The following is a 21,297-nucleotide window of genomic DNA, read 5'->3' on the forward strand; positions in this document are numbered from 1 at the left end:
AGGTGTTAAAAAAAATCATGCAAATAACTGGGGTCTTTACCCTGTATGCTCCGGTGACAGAAGCACAGGGCTTTGAAAAGGATTCTCTTTCCAATTGGCAGCCAGTGAGGGGAATCAAGGGCTATCGTCATTGAGGCATGCCTCGGTAAATTAAGAACAAGGCGTGCCGCTACATTCTAAATTCGTTGGAGGCGTTGAAGGCAGCATTTAAGCGCACCCAGGTATAGGACATTCCCGTAGTCCCATTGCGAGGTCACCAAGGTGTGGACTATAGTTTTCCTTTCTGATACGGGAAGAATGTCTAAGATTTTTTCTTTTTAAACATCTTGAGGGTGCCAAAACATTTCCCTACTACCGTTCTAGTGTGGGACTCGAAGGAAAGTTTTGGCTCAAGCCACACTCCCAGATTCTTTACCTCTGTTTTAGTCATGGGGACAGGCCCTGCCTCTGGGGCCACCAGGCTGAGCCCCAAATGGAGGGGGATTTCCCAATGATCATAACCTCTGTCTAACTGCCATTCAATTATAGGCAGTTGTTTGACATCCATGAGGCCAGATCATTAAGACAGGAAGAGAACTGTATCGCTGGCTCACAAGAGTCTTGAGCAAGAGTCACTAAAAGCTGGGTGTCGTCTGCATATGACACCATAGAGCTCTTGTATTTATCCATAATATCAGCCAGCGGGCAGATATACAGATTAAAAAGGGTGGGGCTCAGGATAGAGCCCTGTGGAACCCCTTGGAGGAGTGGCAGAGTTCTAGATCGGTAAGGGTGCTGTGCAACCTGGAAGCTACAATCCTCTAAAGAGGATCGCATCCCCGTCCAGACCGCACACCTGGAGACGCTGAAGTAGTAGTTTGTGGGACACCGTATAGAAGGCGACGCTTAGGTCCAGCAGGACCAAGGCCACCGCCTGACCAGCGTCCACCAGTCTCCGTATAGACTCTGTTGCAAAGAGGAGTACTGACTGTTGAGAAAGATGCTCTAAAACCGGATTGAGTGGAGTGAAGATAGTGTAAATTGATATGCGCCACTAATTATTTATTCACAACTTTGAGCGATTTTAGAGATGTAGGGGAGTACTCCCAATTCCACAGAGGGCCTAGCCATCTTCAACTCTTCCCCTATTCCACGTTTACCGCCCTTGCAACTGTCCCAACTCTGGCTCTGTGAAACCTCCATCCTCAGGCCTCTCCACACCCAATGGCTCATCGCTACCCAAATGGCCACCTTATGGTGAAGACTACGCCGGAGGTGACCTAGTCTATTCCACAAACCACACCTCACTGGGGCAATGAAAGTTACAGCAACACCACAAGCGGAAAATGAATGCTCAGAAAAGCCTGTAGTTTGAACTGTGTTTATGACTAGGCATTTGACAATGAATATGCTACTTACCAGTATGCATCTGTTCTTGGCATGTAGGGCTGCTGACATTCATATCTGTGCATAGATCGCCGCCTAGTGTTGGGTCCGGATGTTTGCACGTTGTTGTCCTGGAAGAGTCTTCGAAGTATCACGAGATAGGTGACTCCTCCCCTGGACCACAGTGCGCATGGGCATCCTCTCCATCCTCAGATTGTTTTTCGCCATTGTGGCAGTGATGGAGTAGATACAGAAAGTGATGACCATGCTTACAGTAATTCTGAGAGCTGCAGCTGCTACAGGCGCCGGGGAGGAGGGTGGGCGATATGAATGTCAGCAGCCCTACATGCCAAGAACAGATGCATACTGGTAAGTAGCATATTCAGTTCGAGGCATGTGGGCTGCTGAATTCATATCTGTGCATAGAATACATAGCAGTACCTCCTAGTAGCGGCGGCTACCCGTGCCAGCTGCAGCGGTCTGAAAAAGAGTTTTGAGAACAGCCTGTCCTAAAGCTGCCTGCTGTTTTGATTGTACATCTACACAATAGTGTTTGGTAAATGTATGTGTAGTGGACCAGGTGGCTGCTCTACATATATCATGCAAAGGAATGTTTCCTAGGAAAGCCATGAAGGCCCCTAGCTTACGTGTTGAGTGGGCTCGTGGGGGAATCGTTAATGTGCGTTTAGCCTTTTGATAGCAAATTTGAATACATTTAACGATCCATCTGGCTATACCTGCTTTGGAGATAGCGTTACCTTTGTGGTGTGGGGCAAAGGCAACGAAAAGTTGTTTTGTTTTTCGAAAGGCTTTAGTCCTGTCGATATAGTACATGAGGGCCCTCTTTACATCTAGTGTATGGAGTGCTCTTTCTGCGACAGTTTGTGGGTTTTGAAAGAAAACAGGCAGTTCAATAGTTTGGTTTATGTGGAACTGCGATATCACCTTGGGCATGAATTTGGGGTTGGTACGTAGTACGACCCTGTTTGTGTGAACCTGTATGAATGGCTCTTGAACTGTTAGTGCCTGGAGTTCACTAACTCTTCTCAAAGAAGTGATTGCTACTAGGAAAGCTACTTTCCAGGTGAGGAATTGAATCTCGCATGAGTGCAGAGGTTCGAAGGGTGGACCCATCAGGCGTGTGAGGACCAAGTTGAGGTTCCACATTGGAGCCGGTGGGTGGCTTGGGGGAATTACTCGTTTAAGTCCCTCCAAGAAAGCTTTGATGGCAGGCACTCTGAATAAAGAGAGGTGCTGCCTGTTCTGGAGATAGGCTGATTTTGCGGTCAAATGGATACGTATCGAGGTGTACGCCAGATTGCATCGGTATAGGTGTAAGAGGTAACAGATTATGTTTTGGATGGATGCGTCTAGCGGGTTTATGTCATTATTATTGCAATAAATGACGAATCTTTTCCATTTGGCTGCATAGCAAACTCTGGTAGTGGGTCTCCTGGCCTCCTTAAATGATGTCCATACAGTCAGGTGGCAGGTTAAGGTAGCCAAATTCTGGGACTTCAGGAGCCAGATTGCCAGGTTCAGCTGTTGCGGATCTGGGTGCTGAATCTCTCCACGGTTCTGCGTCAAATGCGCGGGTTTGATCCGCAGCCTTTGATGCGGCACCACGGAAAGTTCGAGAAAGGTGGTGTACCATGGTTGGCGTGCCCACGTTGGAGCAACCAGGACGAGCGTCAGTGAGTGTTGTCTGAGTTTGCGTGCCACCAGCGGTATCAATGGTGCTGGGGGAAAAGCGTACGCAAATCTGCCGGACCAGTTCATCCATATCGCATTGCCCTGCGACTGCGGATGTGGGAACCTGGCGGCAAAGCTTTGCCATTTTGCGTTTTCGCTTGTGGCGAAGAGGTCTATCTCTGGATGACCCCACCGCTGGAAGTACGGTTGGAGTACTGATGGGTGCAGCTCCCACTCGTGCATCTGGTGGCTGTGTCTGCTGAGCAGATCCGCCATCTGGTTGTCCTTGCCGGGGAGGTGTTCCGCCATGAGGAACATGTTCCTCTGAATGGCCCACTTCCACATGCTCTGAGCCAGATGAGACAACTGTGGAGAGTGTGTTCCTCCCTGCTACTGTATGTAGTACATGGCAGTCATGTTGTCCGTCCGGATCAACACGACTTTGTTGCACAGGTGTACTTTGAATGCTTTCATAGCCAGGAAGATTGCCATCAGTTCTAGAAGGTTGATGTGCATCTTTTGTTGTTTTGTCCATAGTCCCTGCACTGTGTAGTTGAGTACATGAGCTCCCCATCCCTGGAGAGACGCGTCCGCTGTCAGTATTATTTGTGGAACTGGCTCTTGGAACGGTCGGCCCTTGCAAAGGTTGTGTGGATTCCACCAATGCAGAGAGTTGTATGCCCGACCGCTCACCAACACTAGGTCTTTTAGTTGCCCTTGAGCCTGATTCCATTGACGTGCTAAGCACTCCTGAAGCGGGCGCATATGTAGTCTCACGTGTGGGACTATGAAAATGCAGGAGGCCATCATGCCTATCAACTGCATGAACACTCGCGCGGGAAGGGAATGTTGGGGTTTGAACTTGGAAATCAGCATTTGCATGCTGTTGATTCTCACTAAATTTGGCTGAGCTGTGGCTGCCAGAGTGTCTATGGTCGCGCCCAGGTACTGTTGTACGTGTGCGGGTTGGAGATGTGATTTTGGGTAATTTAGTGAGAACCCCAGACTGTGAAGAAGGTGAATGGTGCAGGACATGTGGTTGGCACATTGCTGGGCTGACTTTGCCTGAACAAGCCAGTCGTCCAGGTAGGGGTAGACATGAATGTGTTGCCTCCGTAGATGTGCAGCCACAGTAGCTAGGCACTTTGTGAAAACCCTGGGCGCCGGTGTCACGCCGAAGGGAAGAACCTTGAATTGGTAGTGCTGCCCTTGAATAGTGAACCTGAGATATTTCCTGTGTGATGGGTGAATGGGTATGTGGAAATACGCATCTTTGAGGTCTAGTGTGGCTAGGAAGTCTCCCTGTTTGAGCAGTGGGAGGACTTGTTGCAGGGTAAGCATGTGGAAATGCTCCGAAAGAATATAGCGGTTGAGGGGTCTCAGGTCTAGTATAGGTCTGAGTGACCCGTCCTTTTTTGGTATTAAAAAGTACAGGGAGTACACCCCTGTACCTTGCTCGTGGACGGGTACGACCTCTATTGCGCCTTTTTGCAGCATGCTTAGCACTTCCTGCTGTAATAGCGCTAAGTGCTCTGAGGACATAGGACGGTGTTTTGGGGGTATTGTGGGTGGAGTAGAGGTTAATTCTAGGCAGTAACCGTGTTTGATAATATCTTTGACCCACCTGTCCGTGGTGATGGAGTTCCACGTGGACAGGAACTTTTGCAACCTTCCCCCGACAGGTGTTGTGTGGTCGGGAGGAAGGGAGAGGGTGTCACTGTTTGTTCTTGGGAGAGGATCTGGTATTGACGTATCCGCGTCCTCTGCCCTTTGTGCTTGAACCACGATATCCACCCCTGGTGTTTTTATCGTAGGTACTTTGGGTGTTGCCCTTGTTGTAGGTTTGCTGTGACCCCTGTCCTCTACCTGCTCCTCTATTGCCGGGGCGACGAAAGGAGCCACTCCGAAAGGTCTGCGTTTGGAGAGCCCCCATGGACTTTGCAGTGTCTGTGTCCTTTTTTATTTTTTCTAGTGTGGTGTCAACCTCTGGCCCGAATAAGTAGTCTGGGTTGACCGGCTGGTTGAGGATGTTATTTTGCACCTCAGGTTTGAATCCGGAGATTCGTAACCAGGCGTGTCGTCGTAACATGACGCTAGTGTTTATGGCTCTGGCAGCTGTATCTGCGGCATCCAGTGCACACTTGATGGATGCGTTTGTGAGAAGTTGTCCCTCTCTGATGAGGATCTCTGCTCCCTCTTTGTATTGGTCAGGGAGATGTTGTAGTAAGGTTTCTAGTGTGTCATAATGCGCTTGGTCGTAGCGAGCCAGGAGCGCCTGAGTATTGGCAATACGCCATATGTTAGCTGCTTGGGCTGCAACCCGTTTGCCGGAGGTCTCTAACACCTTGGACTCTTTGTCCGGGGGAGGGGCATCCCCAGTCGTCTGCGAGTGCGCCCGTTTACGAGCATTCGCGACTACTATGGAATCCAGAGGCAACTGTCCTCTAATATAGGTAGGATCCCCAGGCGCTGACCTATATTTTTTGTCGATTCTGGGGTTTATTACTCTTGCCCTGGTGGGTTCTTTGAAAATGTCCTTTGCTGGTTTGAGGACACCTTTCAACATGGGTAGAGTTTTAATATGTCTTTGAGGATGCGAAAGTATCCATGAGAAAATCGTCCTCGATGGTGTCAGAGTGGAGTTGAACGCCATGATTGGCCGCAGCACGTTCAATGAGGGCGTTGAATGCGGCAGTGTCCTCTGTGGGAGACGTTTTTGCACCATATAGCTGCGTGTCCTGCGTATCCATAGGTGCGTTTGAGTCCACAGGGTCATCCCAAGCTTGGTCAGGGTCCTGTTGGCCTTCAGGGTCCATTTCTCCGGGGTAGGGGACGTGGTCACCTATGTAGTCCTCCAAAACGTCTGTTTCGGAGTGTGTCGGAGAGAAGGACTGTGGATCTTGGTAAGAGGTATGGAGAGGCTCGTAAAGAATTGGTTCCGAATCCACTGGCAGCTTTTTCTTTAGTGGGATCCGGTAGGAGTCGAAAGCTGGCTCGGAAGTTATCTTCCTCTTGTGAAGCATCATTCTGCCTGTTGCGGCATCGATGATGTGTGATGGCGACGTCTCCGTAGGAGAGTGTTCTGCAGGTGTGATCCTGGTGTGGGTGACACGTATTCTGATTTCGAACAGTTTTGGCGCCGTGGATGGTGGCAGGCCAAAAGTGATGTTGGCCGGTGCCGGAGAAGCTTTTTGAGCCTTTTTCGGCTCGGAGCTTGATGTGTCCTGGAGGGCTGCCTTATCTTTGATGCGTTGCAAGGATGCTGAAACTTGCCGCACCTGGAACGCCGACGGTTCTTTGGCGCCGACCGGTTCCGTTGAGGCAGGCGTGGACTTCTTCGGTGCCACGGGGTCATCGAGTCGAGGAGAGGTAGTAGCTGTCGACGGCGTCTATGATTGTGCCTTTGGTGCTGTTTTCGAAGTGGTGTGAGATCCAGCAGCCATTTTGACCTTTGTGGTCGGAGCCGATTGTTTCGTTGCCGGGAGCCGAGGCGGCTTGGCGGTACCGATGGTCTTTTTCCGTGCGTCGGCGCCGACGACGGCTGCTGCAAGCTCGGCACCGCAGTCCCGTTTGGTGCGGTCGGTGCCGACGGGTTTGGCTGGCGTCGAAGGTGTGGTGGGCTTCGATCCGACCAGTGTGACTTTCAGTTTCGGTTTCTGCTGAACCGATACGGCTTTCGGTTTCGATGAAGGGAAACCAGCCGTTTTGGGTAGGAAAGGCTGCCGCTGAATGTCCGAGGCCGGGCCAGAGGGCGGGGCCGAATGGATGCGGGATAGGTCTTGGGTAAGGCCCGAAGGCGATCCCTCGACCGGAGCCACAGACTGACGCACTGGGATATCCACAGTCTGTTCAGGTAGGCCTTGCTCGTCACCGGAGCTACTCTCTTCGGCCCCTAAGGCCTCATTGTAGTCTCCTACCTCGGTGTCGGCTTCGTCTCTGTGAAAGAGTTGTTCTTCGACGTCTTCCGATCCGGAGTCGTGTTCGGAAGCGGGGCTGGAGGGTAGGTTCTCCACGTCTTGCACATCTTCGTCCTCAGCGTTGAAGATGTCAGTCGGGGCCGGTGCCGCTTGCTGCGCTTCGAGCCTCGCTGCTCGACGATTCCGGAGAGTCTTCTTGGATCGGAATCGGGCACAGGCCATACATGTGGCCTCGTCGTGATCCGGTGAAAGGCATTTGTTGCACACCGGGTGGACGTCGACATGGGGATATTTCGCATTGCATACAGTGCACCGCTTGAAGGGCGTCCTCGATTCCATCGTCGATGTCGGGTCGATGGTCGGGTATGATGCGAAAAAGTTGGTCTGGCAGTTAGTAAACTAACAAATAACTATCGATACCGATCGGGAACAGTACCGACGCGAACTAAAGGCCTTTTGGCCTGTAAAAAGTTTTTCCTAACTTGAGTCAAGATAAACACATCCGAACCCAATGGCGGAAAAAAACAATCTGAGGATGGAGAGGATGCCCATGCGCACTGTAGTCCAGGGGAGGAGTCACCTATCCCAGGATACTTCGAAGACTCTTCCAGGACAACAACGTGCAAACATCCGGACCCAACACTAGGCGGCGATCTATACACAGATATGAATTCAGCAGCCCACATGCCTCGAACTGTAAAATATAGTCTAAGAAACCAAGTACTTATTAGACACTGGTGCTTCTAATGTTGGTGACTTGAATTGCACATCCACCGTGCCTTAAAGGCTACTTACGCAAAGATGACTCGGGCTACAAACACTGTTAATAATGCAAAAGCCAAGAAAAGACGGTGTTCCAGGCCATCATTTCCACTTAAAATGTCACTGTAGACCCAGCATCTCCCCACAGACAGGACCAGAGGATATGCAGCTGCGCATGCATGGACCACCAGAGCTCACAGTACTTCTTGAAAGGCACAGAACCACGCTCGTCCCTCCTTACAAGCTATCAATGGGGCTTCACCTTTTTGTTTGAAATGATGGTTTGTACTGAGCAAGTCAATGTTTTGCATAATGTGCGAGACAGTAGAAAAGCACTGACTGAAAACATCCCGTTTGACGCTTATACACTGCACACTTAGACCTTAAATGCAATGGCCAAGATAATCCTGACACAGATGCAAATATGTGTTAGTTTTCAAACACACATTACATCTGTTCATGTAAAAAGCAAGATGTGTGGCAGGATATCCCTGGAAGAACCTGAAAAGGGAAGGTAACATCATTCAAATGAAGACCAACTCCTAGGGATGTGCATTCCCCATAGCAAATGTAAAGAAAACCTCGACGTCCACACCTTGCTTTGCTCACACCCCTTTTGCTTACACTACCAACATGCACTACTTTCCAGCCTTGTCAGAATTCTGTCTCTGCTGCTCCTGCCCCAAAAGATAGACTGTAGAGTAGCTGTTGTGCCAGTTCTAGAACTGCCCTCGTGCTGACCCTGGATGGCCCTTGCTTTAGACCTGGGACTGCTCTTACACTAGCCAAGGTGATCTCCAGGATTGTTCTAAAAAATATGGAGAACTACATGTTAAGACAAGCCTGGACGCCAAAAGATGTCAGAACCATGGAGCCTCCCTCATCCATGGCCTGAACACCAGGGCTCCCACAATATGCAAGGTTTTCTTTGCTGCAGTTTTAGCAGGCAGGGGAGGATATTGAAATTTCACTTGAACCTTTGTTGTTGCACTAGCCCTGGGTGCTCCCTCCTGGTCTCTTCACAGAACTCAAGGAGGACAGTGGTGTACATGCTGTAGAATGGAGATAACTCATGAGGGGGCAGATACAATGGATATTCAACCTAAACCTCACCTTGTAAGCTTCATCTGTCGCGGTTTTCATTTTCTCATTGAGCCAGCTCTTCAGCTCATCAGAGTCACGGAAGAACTGTTGCAGGTGGAAAGAGTCGGCCAGCTGCGCACGCCGATGCATGGCACGTTCGTGTAAGGCATTGCGCCTGTTCAAGAGCTGCAGAAAGAGTAGAGAAATGACAGGGTCACTCAGCAATCTCTTACAAGCGTCAGCAAAGATGGAAAATCTGTTCTACATGCTCACCGCATCCCTACGAGATGACACATCGTCCATGGCATAGTGATTGTTCTGAATCAACTTGGTTGCAAATTCATCCAAGGCCTGAAAATTAAAATAAATACAGTCAAAGATCATACCCTAAACTGTGCTCCACGCTAACCCAAGTCAATGTTCCCCTTGAATTCTCAGGAGCAGTTTTGCTTCAGCCTGTTAGATCCTTCCAAAAAGACCGAGCTGCAAAGTGGGAGCCCTACCGTGATCTTCTCTTCCTGGGCACTCAGCGATTTCTCAAAATCTTCATGCTTCTTCAGAAGTGCCTCCACACTGTCCAGAGAATCACCCAAGTCCTCGTTGAGCAGGAACGCCTAATGCAAGAAGAGGAAGTGGTTTGAGGCAGATACGTCCTGCCACTAAGAGGTGGCGATCAAGGATCCTTACATGTATGCCTACGGGGGCCTACTAATTCCTGCCATCAGCAAAGACAATTTTACTCACTAACATGCAAAAGGTCCTCTTGTACCCTGCCTCCCTGGGCCAAGTCCAACCAGCTTCTCACCTCCTGCTTGCTCATCCAGTTATCGACTTGCTCTGTGTCCCGGTAGAAGAGCTGCAGGTCCATGCATTGTTCATACTGCTGTCTGCGCAGCTCCCACAGCTCCAGGAGCGTTGTCCTTTCCCCTGCCAGGATAGACAACTTGGAGCGAAGAAAGGACAGTTAATACATGACCAACAGTGTCAGAAGGGACATGTATGCGGTTCAAGGCCTGGTCAGGGTTAGGAAGCACTATATGAATGCAATTATAATATATGAGCAAACTGATTTTCAGAACACTTGTGGCCTGATACGATGGTGTATAGATTAAAAAAAAAAAAAACACATCAGGGAGCAAATCAGATTAAGGAATCACTTCTCCTCCCACCTACTTTTCAATCACCTCAGACAGATCTACATTCTGGTCCACGGCCAAAATAACCTGTGCTCCCCTCTCTAACAAGCCTCCTTCTGAGTGCAGCCGGGACTTCTCTGCTGCAACCTCTCACTCATAACCCTGATTCCACATTATCCCACTCCAGATAGATCCACAATATCCTGTTGAACACACCTTCCACCAGCAGACCCTGTCCTCCTCTTCCACCAGCAGATCCAGCTCAACACGCAATCTAACACCAGCAGACCCTGCTCCCGCACCCTCTCCCAGCAGCAGATCCTGCTCCCCGCACCTTCTCCCAGCAGCAGATGCTGCTAACGAACCCTTTCGCAGCAGCAGATCCTGCTCCCTGCACCCTTTCCCACCAGCAGATCCTGCTCCCACACCCTCTTCCACCTGCAGATCCTGCTCCCCACACCCTCTTCCACCTGCAGATCCTGCTCCCCACACCCTCTTCCACCTGCAGATCCTGCTCCCACACCTTCTTCCACCCGCAGATCCTGCTCCCCTCACCCTCTTCCACCTGCAGATCCTGCTCTCCACACCTTCTTCCACCTGCAGATCCTGCTCTCCACACCCTCTTCCACCCACAGAGCCTGCTCCCCTCACCCTTTCCCACCAGCAGATCCTGCTCCCCTCACCCTCTTCCAGCAGCAGATCCTGCTCCCACACCCTCTTCCACCTGCAGATCCTGCTCCCCTCACCCTCTTCCACCTGCAGATCCTGCTCTCCACACCCTCTTCCACCTGCAGATCCTGCTCCCACACCCTCTTCCACCAGCAGATCCTGCTCCCCGCACCCTTTCTCACCAGCAGATACTGCTCCCACACCCTTTCCCACCAGCAGATCCAGCTCCCACACCCTTTCCCACCAGCAGATCCTGCTCCCACACCCTCTTCCACCTGCAGATCCTGTTCCCCACACCCTCTTCCACCCACAGATCCTGCTCCCCACACCCTCTTCCACCTGCAGATCCTGCTCTACATACCATCTTACAGTAGATTCTGCTCCTCGCACCCTCCTCCGCCAGCAGATCCTGCTCCCCACACCCTCTTCCACCTGCAGATCCTGTTCCCCACTCCCTCTTCCACCCGCAGATCCTGCTCTACATACCATCTTACAGCAGATTCTGCTCCTCGCACCCTCTTCCACCAGCAGATCCTGCTCCCCACACCCTCTTCCACCAGCAGATCCTGCTCTCCACACCCTCTTCCACCCGCAGATCCTGCTCCCCTCACCCTCTTCCAGCAGTAGATCCTGCTCCCCTCACCCTCTTCCAGCAGCAGATCCTGTTCCCCTCACCCTCTTCCACCCGCAGATCCTGCTCCCCACACCCTCTTCCACCCGCAGATCCTGCTCACCACACCCTCTTCCACCTGCAGATCCTGCTCTACATACCATCTTACATTAGATTCTGCTCCTCGCACCCTCTTCCACCAGCAGATCCTGCTCTCCTGCTCCCCACACCCTCTTCCAGCAGCAGATCCTGCTCCCCACACCCTCTTCCACCTGCAGATCCTGCTCCCCTCACTCTCTTCCAGCAGCAGATCCTGCTCCCCTCACCCTCTTCCAGCAGCAGATCCTGCTCCCCTCACCCTCTAGCAGCAGATCCTGCTCCCTACACCCTCTTCCACCTGCAGATCCTGCTCCCCTCACCCTCTTCCAGCAGCAGATCCTGTTCCCCACACCCTCTTCCACCTGCAGATCCTGTTCCCCACACCCTCTTCCACCTGCAGATCCTGTTCCCTACACCCTCTTCCACCCGCAGATCCTGTTCCCCTCACCCTCTTCCACCTGCAGATCCTGTTCCCCTCACCCTCTTCCAGCAGCAGATCCTGCTCCCCTCACCCTCTCCCAGCAGCAGATCCTGCTCCCCACACCCTCTTCCACCTGCAGATCCTGCTCCCCTCACCCTCTTCCAGCAGCAGATCCTGCTGCCCACACCCTCTTCCACCTGCAGATCCTGTTCCCCACACCCTCTTCCACCCGCAGATCCTGTTCCCCACACCCTCTTCCACCTGCAGATCCTGCTCTCCATACCATCTTACAGCAGATTGCGCTCCTCGCACCCTCTTCCAGCAGCAGATCCTGCTCCCCTCACCCTCTTCCAGCAGCAGATCCTGCTCCCCTCACCCTCTCCCAGCAGCAGATCCTGCTCCCCACACCCTCTTCCACCTGCAGATCCTGCTCCCCTCACCCTCTTCCAGCAGCTGATCCTGTTCCCCACACCTTCTTCCACCTGCAGATCCTGTTTCCCACACCCTCTTCCACCTGCAGATCCTGTTCCCCTCACCCTCTTCCAGCAGCAGATCCTGCTCCCCTCACCCTCTTCCAGCAGCAGATCCTGCTCCCCTCACCCTCTCCCAGCAGCAGATCCTGCTCCCCACACCCTCTTCCACCTGCAGATCCTGCTCCCCTCACCCTCTTCCAGCAGCAGATCCTGCTGCCCACACCCTCTTCCACCTGCAGATCCTGTTCCCCACACCCTCTTCCACCCGCAGATCCTGTTCCCCACACCCTCTTCCACCTGCAGATCCTGCTCTCCATACCATCTTACAGCAGATTGTGCTCCTCGCACCCTCTTCCATGCACAGATCCTGCTCTCCATACCATCTTACAGCAGATTCTGCTCCCCATACCATCTTACAGGAGCAGATTCTGCCCTTCAGCCAGATCCTGCTCCCCATGCCCACCTATTCTATTCCCGGACAGAAACGAACCAGTCAAAGACCAACCCCAGCTGCCAAGCCAAGAAACAATTAGCCAAGAGTCCATACCAGTGGAAGTGCACTATACAAGCCCATTAAAACCTCTCGACGAACTAACAGCAGAGTTATGCGTGCCCATATCCCAGTCCCCCTCCGACTGATATCCAAGCCAGGAAGACAATGCCATATGTACCTTCTCCCGGACTTCATCAGAAGCATAGTGACCAGCAGCAAGCAAGGCCAGTCCAGACTCGTCAGCAGATTTGAAGCTGTCCTCGTGAGCATCAATTTCACCCTGCAAAGGAAGCAAAACCAGTAACGCTCATACTAGGAGGAAAGTGCTGTTTGAGGACATGCTTCTATTTCTTCGATGAAAGGAAAAACTGGCACAGCCGTGAGTGCTCGGCTCTTCTGAGATTTCTTCAGGTAACCAAGATTAGCCAGGACACTACGTCGGGGATGTCAAGATGATGAGGAGACATGCTGGAGGGCTCAAATTGGGGAACCGGAGGAGAATGGGTAGCTTGGCCCAAATTGAACATGCTAATCACAAAGGAGCTCCTCATATTTGCAGCCCTTGAGATGTGAATGACAGAATTAACCTAGTTGGGTCTAGAATGTACAGGGTATCAGCCTCAGGCATACCTTGTGCTCCTGGTGCCGGTCTAGCAATGCTTCCGCCCCGGCCACGTCATTGGCCAGCTCATCAGCATTAATGAGTGCACGCATCTCAGTAACCCAGCTGGTGAGATCCCGGAAGTCTGCCAGGAAGCGTTGCAGCCTGCAAGAGAAGAGAGTTCATCACAACCCCAGTAGTAACTAGTTGTGTGGATGCAGAGAGCATGTTTGTACTTCACTGGCTGGTTCAAGCTCTGAGGCAGGAGAGAGATGATATTCCATCATGTTAGGCGCTTATCTACATTTTAACCGTTGGTATTCTAAGCGTCTTCCACAACCCTCCATAGGACCTCAATATGGAGTCACAGTACTAGAGAGACTGTTCAGAAAAAACAATCCACTGGAACCTCTTTTGGGATTTTCTAAAATTTTAGCGGGTTGTGTGATGGAAGGATTATGTTACTTACCCTGTAAGCATCTGTTCCTGGCATGTGAGCTGTAGATCACATGCTTTGCATACTCCTGCCATCTAGTGTTGGGTCCGGATGTTTGCAAGTTGTTTTTCTTTGAAGAAGTCTTTTCCAGTCACAAGTTAAAGTAACTCCTCCTTTCGGTGATATGCACATGGGCATCGACTCCATGGTTACTGTTTTCCCGCAAGAGGGTGATAATAGAGTAAGTAAGTGTAGAATAGAGATGTCCATGCATGTTTAATGTAAGTAATGAGAAGTGTAACTACCATAGGTGTCCGGGGAGGAGGGAGGGCGCATGTGAATGGTCAGCTCTACATGCAAAGAACAGATGATTACAGGGTAACAATCTGTTCGAGGCATGTGTGCTGTAGATACACATGCTTTCCACAGACTGCATAGCAGTATGCTCCAAAAGCAGGGACTAACCAGTTGGTGTTGCAGTGGTTCGAAAAAGTGTTCTTAGCACTGCTTGTCCTACATTGGCTTGTTGACGTACTAATACATCCACACAATGTTTGGTGAATGTGTGTGGTGTAGACCATGTTGCTGCTTTACATATGTCATCTAAGGGGATGTTCCCTAAGAATGCCATGGAAGCCCCTATTTTGCGAGTAGAATGTGCTCTAGGAGGTATAAGGAATATGCTACTTACCAGTATGCATCTGTTCTTGGCATGTAGAGATGCAGATCTATACACTTTTGCATAGATCTCCATCTGGTGTTGGGCCCGGATGTTTGCAGTTTGTTTTTCTTCTTGGACAGTCTTTGGAAGTCACGAGGTCGGTGACTCCTCCTTCGGATCGTATTGCGCATGGGTTTCGGCTCCATCCTCAGATTGTTTTTCGCAACAGGGAAAGATGGAGCGTAGTAATAATAGTGAAGAAACCCATGTGTGTTGTATCTAAATAAGATAAGCTGGAACAGATACAGGTAGCCGGGGAGGATTCCGTTCGAGGCATATGAGCTGCAGATTCTACACTGTGCATAGATCGCCATCTGGGGTTGGGCCCGGATGTTTGCAGTTTGTTTTTCTTCTTGGACAGTGTTTGGAAGTCACGAGTTCGTTGACTCCTCCTTTGGTACGTACTGCGCATGGGCTTCGGCTCCATCCTCAGATTGTTTTTCGCCAGCCGGGAAAAGATGGAGCGTAGTGATAACAGTAAAGAAACCCATGTGTGTTGTATCTAAATAAGATAGACTGGAACGGATACAGGTAGCCGGAGAGGCGGGTGGGCGTGTATAGATCTGCAGCTCTACATGCCAAGAACAGATGCATACTGGTAAGTAGCATATTCCGTTCGAGGCATACGAGCTGCAGATTATACACTTTTGCATAGATTATATAGCAGTACCCAGCCCTAGCGGCGACCACCTGTATCCGTTGCAGTGGTTTGAAACAGTGTCTTTAGTACAGCCTGGCCCACACTAGCTTGTTTGGAGTGCACGTCTACACAGTAATGTTTTGTGAAGGTGTGCGGTGTTGACCATGTGGCTGCTTTGCAGATGTCATCTAAGGGTATGTTCCCTAGAAAAGCCATAGAAGCCCCTATCTTTCTTGTAGAGTGGGCTTTAGGTGGAACAGATAATGTTCTTTTTGCTTTGTGATAGCAAATTTGTATGCACTTTACAATCCACCTAGCTATCCCTGATTTAGAGATGGGGTTGCCTTTATGCGGTGGAGAGAAGGAGACAAACAATTGTTTAGTCTTTCTGAAAGGTTGCGTTCTTTGTATGTAGTACAGTAAAGCCCTTTTAACATCAAGTGTATGTAGAGCCCTTTCCGCAACAGATTGAGGTTGCGAGAAAAAAAAACGGTAATTCCACCGATTGATTGAGATGGAAGGGGGAAATGACCTTGGGCAGAAATTTTGGATTTGTGCGAAGTATCACTTTGCTGTGATGTATCTGTAAAAAGGGTTCCTGTATAGTGAACGCTTGTATCTCACTAACCCTTTAAGGGAAGTGATAGCTACGAGGAAAGCTGTTTTCCAAGTGAGGAACTGTAACTCACATTTATGCATTGGTTCGAAAGGCGGACCCATGAGTCTTGTAAGAACTACGTTGAGATTCCATACAGGGGAAGGTGGTGCCCTGGGTGGAATTACTCGTTTAAGGCCTTCCATAAAGGCTTTAATAGCAGGCACTCTGAACAGTGATAAATGCTGTCTGTTTTGTAGATAAGCAGCAATTGCTGCTAGGTGTAGACGTATGGATGAATATGCCAGGTTACACCTTTGAAGATGGAACAGATAGCATATGATGTGCTGTATGGATGCCTCTAAAGGGTTGATTGTATTGTTACGGCAGTAAACAACAAATCTCTTCCACTTTGCGGCATAGCATGCTCGAGTGGTAGGACGCCTGGCTTCCTTGATAATGTTCATGCAATCAGGGGGGAGGTTAAGGTATCCAAATTCTAAGATTTCAGGAGCCAGATCGCAAGGTTAAGCTGAGCTGGGTCCGGGTGCCTGATTTCTCCATGGTTCTGGGTTAGGAGGCATGGGGACAGGTGTAGTTTTTGGTGTGGTACCACCGATAACTGTAGTAGTGTGGTGTACCACGGCTGCATGGCCCATGTTGGAGCTACCAGAATGAGTGTGAGGGAGTGCTGTTGTAGCTTCCTTACCACTAATGGAATTAGCGGGAGAGGTGGAAAGGCGTATGCAAATTTGCCTGACCAGTTCATCCATATCGCATTGCCTTTGGACAATGGGTGTGGGTATCTGGCGGCGAAGCTTGGTCATTTTTTGTTTTCGTGGGTGGCGAAGAGGTCTATCTGAGGATGCCCCCACTTGTGGAAGAATGGGCGAAGAACTTGTGGATGCAGTTCCCATTCGTGCATTTGCTGCGTCTGTCTGCTGAGCATATCTGCCATGGTGTTTTGTATGCCTGGGACGTGTTGTGCCAGGAGAAAGATTTTTTGTGGAACTGCCCATCTCCATATGCTCTGTGCTAAGCGGGAGAGCTGGGGAGAGTGCGTCCCCCCCTGTTTTTGAATATAATACATTGCAGTCATATTGTCTGTGCGAATGAGGACTGCTTTGGCTGAAATTTGTTTCTGAAAGGATTTCAGGGCTAGAAAGATTGCCAATAACTCCAGATGGTTGATGTGGAGTAACGAAAAGTTTCTTACCTGTCGGTGTAGTTTTGCAGCTTGAAGATCTTTCTGGATTCACTATGCTGTGCATTATTCCGCGATCTTGTGGTTGGGTCCGGATTCGTAGTCTTTTCTTTGTTTTTTTTTTTTTTTTTTTTGTAGCCCAGGTGGGCGTCGACGTCCACCATTTGGTGCACCTCCCGTGACGTCGTCGTGCTTCCTGCGGAAGTCCCACCTTTGGGGCGCCATCTTCGGGTTCTTTTTTCCCTTTTTTTTTTTTTTTTTTTTTTTTTTTAACCCTAGGCGATTGATTAATCCTTTTGTCCATATTTCTGTACGTATCCACTTATTTGATCCTATCCATTTCACCCCCTCTTCCTCCAGCCTCATCTTCCTGGCGGAGGTGGGTGGGTTCGCTAGTGAATCCAGAAAGATCTTCAAGCTGCAAAACTACACCGACAGGTAAGAAACTTTTCGTTTTGCAGCGTGAATCTTTCTGGATTCACTATGCTGTGCATAGATTTTGTAGCGGTTTTCCTATTTTTGTGGTGGCTGGGTGGAAGATGATCGCTGGTCGTTGAAAATGTGTTGTAGCACCTTCTGTCCGACCTGTGCTTCCTTATTCATTTGAATGTCCACGCAGTAGTGCTTTGTGAACGTGTGCACAGATGCCCAAGTTGCTGCGAGACAAATGTCTTGGATGGGCGTGTTTGCCAGGAAGGCAACTGTGGCCCCCTTCTTCCTTGTGGAGTGAGCTTGTGGCCCCTCCGTTAGCTCCTGTCCAGCCTGTTTGTGACAGAATTGAATAGTGAGGGCAATCCACCTAGCGATGGTGCCCTTGGTCACTGGTCTACCCATGAAGCTAGTAGCAAAGGACACAAACAGCTGCTTCGACTTCCTGAGTTCTTTGGTTCTTTCAATGTAGTGCATCACCGCTCTTCTGGCATCGAGGGTGTGCAGGGCCTTTTCTGCGTTTGTAGTCGGGTTTTGGAAGAAACTCGGTATCTGTATACTCTGATTCATGTGAAACGCCGACACTACCTTGGGCATGAAGTGTGGGTCCGTCCTCAGGACTACCCTGTCTTTGTGAATTTGAATGTAGGGCTCCTGTAGCGTTAGTGCTTGAAGCTCGCTCACTCTGCGTAGTGAGGTTATGGCCACTAGAAAGGCAGTCTTCATCGTCAACATTTGTAGATTGGCCTTGTGAATGGGTTCAAACGGCGCCTTCATGAGCTCCGTCAGAACCACGTTTAAATTCCATGCCGGCGGCGGCAACCTTTTCGGGGGTGCCATTCTTTTGGCTCCCTCCATGAATCTCTTCACCACCTGCGAGCTGAAGAAACTTCCACCCTTCTCACCTCTGGTGTAGGCAACGATCGCTGCTAGGTGCACCCTTAGGGAGCTCGAGCAGAGGTTACTCTTTAGAAGGTGTGTGAGGTACCTCAGCACAGTTGAGTCTCTTGTCATTCTGTTGTGCAGGCCCTTCTTCCTGCACCACACCGTGAATCTCTTCCACTTTGCGCTGTAGCACTTTCTTGTAGTAGGTTTCCTTGCCTCCCGTAGCACTCGCATAGTGCTCTGAGGTAACCTTAGGTGTGCGAACTCTAGGTCTTCAGGAGCCATGCTGCTAGGTTGAGGGTCTCTGGCTCTGGGTGCAGGACCTCCCCGTTTTGCATTGAGAGCAGGTCTTTTCTTCGCTCGAACCTGTACGGATTGCCTTGCGCCATTTCTTGAATCTGTGAGAACCATGTCTGCCTCGCCCACTGTGGGGCCACCAGGATCAGAGTCATGTTGCTGGTTCTGCACTTGTCGAGCACTCTGTGCAACAGGGGTATCGGTGGAAAGGCGTAGGCAAATGTCCTCGACCAGCTTATCCATAGGGCATTTCCCTTGGATTGCTGATCTGGTTGCCTGGACGCGAAGCTTTGGCATTTTGCATTGTGGCGTGTTGCAAAAAGGTCTATTGTGGGAGTCCCCCATCTCCGGAAGAGTTTCTCCGTTTCCTGGCCATTGAGCTCCCACTCGTGCGATGCTGAGGTCTGCCTGCTCAGCCAGTCTGCCTCCACATTGTCCTTCCCCGGTAGGTGAATTGCCAGTAGATCTATCCTGAGAGGTATGGCCCATCTCCAAATCTCCTGAGCTAGGGATGAGAGGGGAAACGACTGTGTCCCCCCTTGTTTGTTGATGTAGAACATCGCCGTGGTGTTGTCTGTCTGCACCAACACCCTCTGCCCGCACAGGTGTCTCTGGAATGCCTTCAGGGCTAGCAGTATCGTTTTCAACTCGAGGTAGTTGATGTGGCGGACCGCGTCTGCCGGAGCCCATAGACCCCTCACTCTGAGGTTGTCCATGTGCGCTCCCCATCCCATCTGCGATGCGTCCGTGGTAATGGTCACTGTTGGGCTTGGTGGTGTCAGGCTTCTCCCTGTTGTTATGTTGTCTCTGTTCCACCAAGTTATCTCCTCCTGCACTGCGTGCGTAACAACCACTAGATCCTCCCAACTTCCGTTTGCTTGTGACCATTGCTGTTGCAGCCATTCCTGGAATGGTCTCATGTGTAGGCGTACATTCGGCACCAGCTGGATACAGGACGCCATCATCCCCATCATCTTGCTCACCGCCCTCACTGTCAGAGCTCGCCCCTTCTGGTAGAGCTGTGTCTCCTTCAGTAGGGCATCTGTCCTCCTGTCGCTGGGCACTACTGTACTGTTGAGGGAGTTGATCTGTGCCCCCAGGAAAATCTTTACCTGTTCCGGTTCCAGCGATGATTTTCCCCAGTGGATGGAAAATCCCAGATTTGTGAGGGTGTCCGTTACGCGTTTTGCGTGCCTCTCGCACTTCTCGCGTGAGTTTGCCTTGACCAGCCAGTCGTCCAAGTATGGGTATACGTGTATGCCCTGCTTTCGTAGGTGTGCCGCTACCGCCGACAGGCATTTTGTAAAGACCCTTGGCGCTGATTTTAATCCGAAGGCCAGGGTTGTGAACTGGTAGTGTTCCTGTTCGATGTTGAATCTTAGAAGGCCCTTGTGCCTTCTGTTTATTGGGATGTGAAGGTAGGCATCCTTGAGGTCCACGGTGACCATGAATTCCCCTTCTCTTATCTGTGGCAGTACCTCCTGCAGTGAAGTCATTTTGAACCTTTGCGTTCTTATGAACTTGTTTAGGTAACGGAGGTCCAGTATGGGCCTGAGGTCTCCGTCTACCTTCGGAACCACGAAGTAGTTTGAGTAGACCCCTTTGTTGCGTTCCCCGAACGGCACTGCCTCTATGGCTCCCTTTTGTAGGAGTTTCCGCGTTTCCTCTCTGAGTATTGCCAGTTCTTGGGCAGATCTCGGTCTTCCTTTCGGTTTCCTGTTTGGAGGTCTTTTCTCCAAGTCTACGCAGTATCCGTACTGCACGATGTTCCGTATCCACTTGTCTGTGGTTATGCGCCGCCACTCCTGAAGGTAGAACCTCAGCCTTCCGCCTACTGGTGACGTATGCTCGTAGGCTCTTGAATCTTCTCTTCCCCCTGATGACACTTTTCTGCGCCTCACCCTTGGGGACTTGACGAGGGTAGGCGTCTTCTTGCGTGCTGAGTCACTTCGAGGAGGGCTGATCGCCCCCTCTCCTCCTTTGGCCACGTCCGTTCCCTCTCCCGCGAAAGGACTGGCCCCGAGGTTGATATTGCCAGCTTTGCTTCTGCTGACCTTGACCGTGACCGTGACCTTCGCCCTGCTGACCTTGTTGGAACGCCTGGTGCGATGTCCCTTGTTGGCTTGTACCCCTACCGTAGGGTCTCCTCGAGGGATTACCTCGTCTCATTCCCCTCAGCTGTAGGGCCCCCATGGACCTCGCTGTCTCGTTTTCCTTCTTGAGCTGGGTGAGCTTTTCGTCCACCGTTGCTCCGAACAGTGTCTCTCCGTTGAAGGGGGTGCCAAGGATGTTGTTCTGCACTTCCGGTTTGAATCCCGAGATTCTTAGCCATGCATGCCTCCTCTCTGTGACCCCTATGGCCATGAGTCTTGCTGAAGTCTCTGCCCCATCCAACGCCGTCTTTATACAGGAGTTGGCGATGTTCTTTCCTTCATCCACCAGGTGAGAGGCTCTCTGGCGGTATTCTTCGGGGAGGTGCTTTACAAGCTCCCCCATCTCATCCCAGTGTTGGTATTGGTGTCTATTGAGGAGTGCATTCGAATTCGCCATGCGCCAGTGCATTGCGGCGTTCCTCTCGACCTTTCTGCCTGTGAGGTCGATCCTCCTGCTCTCTTTATCCGGAGGTGGCCCCGAAGTTGCTGGAACGTTGGCCCTTCTCCTGGCCGTGGAGGCTATGATGGAGTCTGCTGTGACGCTACCCTTGATGTAAGGTGGGTCCAGGGAGGAGTGCTTATATTTCTTCTCTGTCCTGGGTGTGATCGACCGGCA

At 50.8% G+C, this 21,297-nt stretch overlaps 1 protein-coding gene across 6 annotated transcripts in view; it reads right to left on the reverse strand.

Moving 5' to 3' along the window:
- Window positions 1-21,297, reverse strand: part of SPTAN1 (spectrin alpha, non-erythrocytic 1) — a 724,155-nt gene that overhangs the window by 540,807 nt on the left and 162,051 nt on the right. For all 6 annotated transcript variants that reach the window (XM_085614072.1, XM_085614071.1, XM_085614070.1 and 3 more), the window contains exons 9-14: window positions 13,351-13,486; window positions 12,899-13,000; window positions 9,625-9,762; window positions 9,323-9,433; window positions 9,093-9,170; window positions 8,850-9,005 (exon numbers count right to left, since the gene is read on the reverse strand). In XM_085614072.1, coding sequence (XP_085470198.1) covers window positions 8,850-9,005; window positions 9,093-9,170; window positions 9,323-9,433; window positions 9,625-9,762; window positions 12,899-13,000; window positions 13,351-13,486 — 721 coding nt within the window. The remainder of the gene's footprint in view (window positions 1-8,849; window positions 9,006-9,092; window positions 9,171-9,322; window positions 9,434-9,624; window positions 9,763-12,898; window positions 13,001-13,350; window positions 13,487-21,297) is intronic.

Source organism: Triturus cristatus, chromosome 1_2 (genome assembly GCF_964204655.1).
Source record: "Triturus cristatus chromosome 1_2, aTriCri1.1, whole genome shotgun sequence".
In the NCBI taxonomy this organism is placed as follows: Eukaryota; Metazoa; Chordata; class Amphibia; order Caudata; family Salamandridae; genus Triturus; species Triturus cristatus.